The sequence below is a fragment of the Juglans regia genome, chromosome 4, assembly GCF_001411555.2.
Source record: "Juglans regia cultivar Chandler chromosome 4, Walnut 2.0, whole genome shotgun sequence".
Classification (NCBI taxonomy): Eukaryota; Viridiplantae; Streptophyta; class Magnoliopsida; order Fagales; family Juglandaceae; genus Juglans; species Juglans regia.
In genome coordinates this window covers 33055641-33063092 of record NC_049904.1, presented here as the reverse complement: position 1 = coordinate 33063092, position 7452 = coordinate 33055641, and the positions used below count along the sequence as shown (strand labels likewise).

The following is a 7452-nucleotide window of genomic DNA, read 5'->3' as shown; positions in this document are numbered from 1 at the left end:
AAACTTATCAAATCCAGAAAAGAAATAGACCTCGTTTGTTTTTACAATTTCTCACACTTTATTTTATCTGATCATTATAATTTTTTTAAATTATCACATAAAATAAAATAAATAATTCAATTTTTTTAAATTTAAAAATAAAAATAATATTAAAAAATATATTTTAATAATATTTTATTTAATTTTTAACTTTAATCTCAACTCATCGACAAAAACGAAATCGCATCAATTACCAAAATATGGACATGCCGTGATTCTGGGTATCTTCTATATGCATAAAAATAATCTTTCATGGCCTTGAAACACATGTTACTGTACTGAATATCTCAAGGTTCCATCTCAAAGTTTGGTCAACGAAAGTAACTAAAGAACGACAGTTTACATTGCCAAAACATAATCAAACATCGCTACCATCTATGGGGGCTTCTGACATTCTCATCAGCAAACCCGAAGACCTATTTACTACCAAAAAAACAAAAGATAAAAACCTCTACGTCAGATCATGTTGGGATTAAACACCACCCCCCATCCCGATCATGTTTGGCAACCAAGAAAAAAAAAAGAAAAGAAAGAAAAAAAATGCAGCACAGAAGCATATATACTTCATTGAAGACTTTTATTGCTTGTTATGATTCAAAGAGTACTGCCTCTTACGGTACTCTTTGTTATTCGATGATGGTTCTTTAACATCGTCTGCAAATCGGACCTTCTTCTTATTGGCTCGACGTTTCCCAGATCCTGGAACAAAAGGAAACATATATATGTATATACATACATACACAGGATTTAAGTACGTGGAGTTTCTTTTTACAGGAAAATTGAAATTATAAATATTGCAGATATAGTTGGCAGGAAATTAACGTAAGCAGTCAATTTATAGTACCCAATTCGGACTCGACTTTTTTCATGAAATCGGAGAGGAGGCGCTTATGGACTTGATGAACAAGGAGAACTACGCTTCCCGAGACCGCAAAGACTGCCATGAATCCAACGCCGACAGAGCTCTCCATTTGTCACGTACCGGCCTGGTGATCGATCTTTCTGATGATCTTAAAATATCAAACCTTTAATTTGGATGGAACAAGTATTAATTCTGATGAACATTTTGTGTCATCCATGGACAAGAAGACGAGAAGATACAAAAGGAACAAAGAGAATGAAAAGAATAAGAAAAAGTGTTTGCCAAAAAGACGAAGCTAGAGGAAGAGAAGATCAGGAGGAAGAGGTCGTCGTTGCGGTTGGTGTAATATGAAGTTGTAAAACGAGGAAGGATGGGCGTGGAACGGACGGCCTTAAAAACAAAGACATTTATTTTTATTTTATAATTTCAACCCCACTTGGCATTAACTATATTAAGAAAAGTTAAATAAAAGACGGCGTGCGATTTCATTTCCCCCTCAAAACCTGTGAGTTTACTCACAACGTAACATGATCAGCGGCACAATTTTTCCGGCTAACAAAAATACAGATACAAGATAATCTTTTTCATAATTTAAATAGTAAGATTTAAGTCATTAAATTAAAATTTTATGTTTTAAATTAAAAAATATATATTTTCAAAAGATAATTATTCTCTATTATTTCTCACCGTTATTATTAGGTCACAGCCACACTCTTCTACATCAAATACACACCCTATATTCTACCCAAAAACTAAATAAATAAATAAATAAATTCCTTAGAGAATCTAGCTAATTAATTTACTCAAGAACCTCTACAAAACTTGGGGTTGGAGGGATTGAAGAAAAACGATAATGATAGGCTTATTACTTGTTTTACTATCCTTTTATTACTCTATAGTATATATTTATTTTTATTTATTATTTTTTTAAAAATTTTTTTAACATCCTTAATCATTAAGAGAAAAATTAAAAATATATATAGCTTCACTAATAGTTACTTCTTTACTTATTAAGTATAAAAAATTAAAAAAATAAAAAGATTAATAAATAAGTGGTAAGAAGTAGTAAACTTATCATTATCTGAAAATGGGATTTAGAGGCTTATTGGAGAGATTTTTTTGCAAAAAGAAAATTATTGTTTTTATCTAATGTGACATACAATATTTTTTTAATGCGACGTATTCATAAGAAGGAGAAGATGCTTTGCATTGGTGGTATCGTATGAATGAACAAAGTAATTGTTTTTTGCTAGTAACCGAAAAAGACAATAAATTATTGGCTTGTAGGGGATTAAAGCAAGATGGGTAGGTAACATGAAATTAACATGGCTTATGATTTATATATGTGATAAGAAGCAAAGTGAATTTGGCTTCCAATTAAAATAATGCCCATCAATGGGACACCCGTGGTCTAATTGTGTTTCTGTTCTCATTCCTCCATTCTTTTGTTGAGGGTCTGGCACCATAACATAGTTGTTAGCTAGAGGTTGATGTTGCTTCCTGAAACTAAGAGAATGAATCAATGATCTCGATCATCATTTACGATATTCCAAATCAATGTCTTTTTTCAACACTATATCCAATAAGAAAAAAGCTAAATACAGTCGGCTGTGTAACTGCAGGGGAACCGCTGCTGATGTGGAAAATGAATGTGTCTGCAACAAAACATTTCGTATCAAGACCAATACCCCTTCATCTCCCTCCCAAGACTATAACCCCTTCATCTCCACCTCTCCCGCTCGTACGTCTCCTCCTTAGCTTCTTGCAAAAGGGAAATTTCCCATTAGAAATTCGCCCTTTTTGTCTTGGATTTAAAACCTGATTCCTGCTCGTCAACCACGACCCTCTCTCTCTCTCTCTCTCTCTCTCTCTCTCCGCGAGATCGATTTAGAGTTGATTTTACAAGTGCAAATGGATATTGATGTTGTGTATGTGTGTTTTTATGCATTTTCCATGCTCAAACTTTTTCTGGAAGTACTGACAAATTTTGAAAAATGGGGTTGAGTTTTTGTGACAATGAATAAGCACTATTGTGCATAAACTAGAATGATTTTCCTTCCTTCGTTGGAAACCATCAATTAGGGAGTGTAGATTTAGATCATTAGCTTAAAATTATGACAGTGTTTGCTTCAACATGGTAAAACACTTTTTGTATTTAATTTTATCAGACATTCTTCAAAATTCATATTCAAAAGCAAGGGAAATGTACATGGAACGGAAGACCAAAGAGAGCATAAAAGACCAAAGAGAAAGAGAGAGAAATGAGCGAGCAGTAGTGGCGTTCTATTGGTGAATGACTGCTCAAACGAAGACCAGAACCTACGAAGACGAGATCCACAAAGACCATAACTCACGAAGATGAGGACGAGACCCACAAAAACCAGAACACACAAAGACGAAGATGAAGACAGACACATGAAGATCACCAAAATGCTCTCTTGAACTTCATCTACCCACATTGAGAGACTCGTCCCTTTGAAGACGAAGAGCTCCTGCACTTATTGTCTGTAACTTTTTTCTTTCAGATGCCTAGTTTTTTTCTTTTATTTTTGTCTGTTTTTGATTTTTTTTTTTTAAGTGGCAGGTGACTCCCCCACTGTTGCAACCACTGTTTTAAGTTTTGTACCGTACCAGCCGGTACGACCAAAATTTTCTGTACCGGCTGCTGGGCCGGTATAGGTATCCCATACGTTTCGTACCGGCAGGTACCTGTCGGTACTGACTTTTATTTCGGCCTGTACCGGCCTATATTTCGGCCTTCCATATTTTTTTTTCATTTTTTCAAACTACAAGCTTATTTTTTGACCCCCAATTCAGATTAGGCTATTTATAATTTTTATATATATGTATTTATATATAATTTATCATATATAGACTATTATTTTAGAATATAATTTTTATATATTTATATATATAATTTATTCATATATTGACTATTCCGAAATGATATACGAAACGGTATCGATATGGAAATATTTCATTCTAATATCTTGACCGGTACAACTTCTAGTACGATATTCAAAACATTAGTTGCAACTTTGACTGTACATAGAAGAACTGGTCCAATACTTCTTAAATCTTAGGAAATATTTACACGAATTAATTGAGTTAAGGGGAGGAATTGTGTTTCATGAATAAATTAATATTATCAACAAATTTTTTTCATTTTTAGTGTTTTTGCATATCATAGACTGACATTTAGGTTGAGTTTGGATGTTGAAGTGAGTTGAGATGATAAAATATTGTTAGAATATTATTTTTTAATATTATTATTATTTTGAAATTTGAAAAAGTTGAATTGTTTATTATATTTTGTGTTGGAATTTGAAAAAGTTATAATGATGAGTTGAGATGAGTTGAGATAGGTTGATGATCCAAACGAAGCCTTAATGTTCTGAGTTTTGAAAATTAAGATAATTAAGAGTTTTTTTATTTTTTGAAATAAGATAATTAAGAGTTAAAGAGGACTTTAATGATCCCTCGTAACTTCCGATTTTGGTACACGAAGTTCGGTATTTGTTTTTTGGTAATTGGGTCCAAATAAGTTAAATTACTTTTTTATTTTTTCACACAATCAAATTATGATTTTGGTTCGTAAATTATTAAGAGAAATGCTTTAATTATTGATAGATATCATAAAAATAAATTTAAAAATTAAAATAAATTGATATAATATGTTAGATTATAAAAATATTTTTATTATAAAATAAATTTAACGTATCATATGAAACGATATTAGTATTATATGTTATAATTATAATACTTGAATGGAAGGTTAGATTTGTAATTATAATTACAAATAGAGAGATTTGTGAATTAAAAATATAAAAAGTCAAACTAATTAGAAAATGCTTTTGATTCCTAAACTACGTTACGTTTGGAAGCGTTCAAGGTATTATAATATTTGATATTCATTATTTTCACATATTATATACTATTTTTAAATTAATTAAAATTTTCTATTTATCATTTATATATTACACGTATATTTAATAAAAAAAAAATATGATATATGATATTTGATGATGATAAATATAATTTTTTTAATATTTTATCTCGCAATTGCCGAAAAGCTAATTAAATTTTTAAATAAAAACTTGTCAATTACATAGTGCGATAAGATAGAGGAAAATTAATGTATTAAAGAAAAAAGAGGCAACGGTCTGTAATATTTTTTAATTTGGTTTTCATAATAGTGATTAAGACATTATATATTTTTAAGTACAATACAAGTTGGATACACGTAATTGTTAAGTCATGTTGAACAGGAAATAAATAATATATAATTCATGCATTATTATTAATATATATATAAAAATCTATTTATTTTCTCCAACTCATCACTCTCACGACACCATTAAAAATATATCGACAGTGACCTCTAACGCCGTCCTTTAGATAAATCGTGCGTCATGTATAGCATGCGTGATCTGTGAAAGAAAGCGTTCTAAATAATACTACAGAAAGTTTTGCGTCGTCAGGGGAAAACGACAGGACCCCTAGCTTTTTGGCTTCACTGAGAGTTTTTTTATTGCTTGTCCCACTTTCTAGCATGGAGTCCAGGATTCCTAGCTTACGTACATTAAGCCATTTCGAGCAATTTTCCCGGAGAATTCAGCCTCCACCATGTTTGGGGCCGGGGTTATTTATTCGTACACGATCCGGGGAGCCATTGGAATAGCCTTTAGCGCGAGGGAAGGGGGAGACTGGAGAGACAACAAAGACAAGACAAGACACACAGGAAAAGAGTTTAGGTGTAAACTGTAAACTGTAAACTGTAACGAACTGTATTTGAAATGGGGGGAATTGGATAAGGCTTTCTTCTTTTCTTTTTGGGTTTGAAAAAACTTTTTTTTTTTTTTTTTCCTCTTCAAGTTCGTGCTGAACCCACACGTGTCAAACTGTGTATTAAGGGGTGGTAAACTGCCACGTGGGAAAGTTGAATAGGTTGGTACCATATGGCCAAGCATATACTTGTATTTTAATGTTGGGAAATGCTTATCACATATGGTGGCCGCCGATTGAATTTTTTTATTTTTTATTTTTTTTTACTTAATAGTTAACTAAATATCTTTTAATGAATTTATAATTTTTATTTTATTTTTTGAAAATTTTTAGTGAGTTTAAAAAAATATTTGAAAAAGAAAAGACAAAAAGTTTTGCACTCTCTTGGTGGCCTTCCTTTGTGGGAGTAACACCACCCTTTAGATTCCGTTTAGTTGTTAAATTCATTTGAATCAATTCATTTTAATTTAATTGTAAATAAAATTTCCCCTCAAGACTTAAAAGGTCCAATCAAGCCCGGCTTGGGACGAAAAGCCACGAACATGATCCACTTGAGAATCCTCTGTACATGACCTGTAGGGGATGGTGCAACAAGGGATGAGATTCGTCGATCTGAAACTCTTCGTGTAGTGTTCAATCATCGAGTACCCACCCGCACGATAAGCGTGACACACGGAGAGTCGTTAATATACTGATAGAGAAAGCACGAATGAACAAGGAAAAAGATAGACTAAGAGGAGAATATTAGAGAACCACGCTGCATTAATGGCTCCGCCACTCGAACAACGCGCCACATTAATGAGGCCATAGCATAGCCATGCCGCATTTAAGCTTCTAAAAAAATGAACAATATGGGGAACTCAAACTTCATGAAAGCAGGCGTGAACTGCTCTTTAAACCTGTAGTATAAAATGTTGATCTCATGTACGAGGAAACTTTCTCTAATCGCTAAACTCTTTTATTTATTTACTACACTCCAAGAATATTTATTAACTTTAGCATCAGGGGTTCCCCAGCCCCAAGTCCGTCCTCTCAAAGCCGCAGCATATTCTTCTTTGTGTAGTGCTCGCTATCAGAGTTTTAGAACTTGGCTCAAATGTGTACGAAACACCACTTAACATTGATTTTAAGTTAAGTCTAATATCCAAAGACTCAACTCTCAAATTACTAAACTCATTTCAACTCAAAAACTTTTTACACGTGGAACGCACAAACTTTTTCAATTCAACACTTCTTTACACGTGGGATTCACAACATTTTTTAATTTTCTATAAATATATCTAAACTCATCTTAATATCCAAGTACATTTAAATTTATTTTACTGTCTCAATTCATTATTATTCATAAAGAACTTAATTCAGCTAAACTTTTTCAGTTCAATACTTCTTTACACGTGGGACCCACAACATTTTTTAATTTTTCATAAATATATCTAAACTTATCTTAATATCCAAGCACATTTAAACTCATTTTACTATCTCAACTCATTATTATTCGTAAAGAATTTAACTCAGCTCAACATCCAAATGAAACCTTAATATTTCTGTGATGTCACTTTTTCTTAAGCAATTATTCATTTATGAATCTATGATATTCTCTCTCTCTTTCTTTGGGCTTCACCTTTTCTTGAAGTTCTGATTAAACATAAAAAAAGTGAAATGGGTTAATTTGCTCGTAATTTAGACGTGGTGCTAATCTATTATTCGCTCGTCCCCTCCTTCAAGTCAAAACTTATAACTTCTTTTCGAAATACTGTCGCACTATT

General features: G+C 32.2%; 1 protein-coding gene across 1 annotated transcript; it reads right to left on the bottom strand.

The window, feature by feature from the left end:
- Window positions 1–296: 296 nt before the first annotated feature.
- Window positions 297–1254, bottom strand: LOC109013611. The gene is made up of 2 exons (XM_018995757.2): window positions 884–1254; window positions 297–738 (listed from the first exon to the last, which is right to left on the bottom strand). The coding sequence occupies exons 1-2, from the start codon at window positions 1008–1010 to the stop codon at window positions 617–619; spliced, it is 249 nt and encodes an 82-aa protein (XP_018851302.1). The 5' UTR covers window positions 1011–1254; the 3' UTR covers window positions 297–616.
- Between the last annotated feature and the right edge of the window lie 6198 nt (window positions 1255–7452).

Coding starts and splice junctions, on each gene's coding strand:
- LOC109013611 (XM_018995757.2), bottom strand. CDS start 1,010: ATGGAGAGCTCTGTCGGCGTTGGATTCATGGCAGTCTTTGCGGTCTCG. Junction 739..883: donor AAAAGTCGAGTCCGAATTGG/GTACTATAAATT, acceptor CTTTTGTTCCAG/GATCTGGGAAACGTCGAGCC.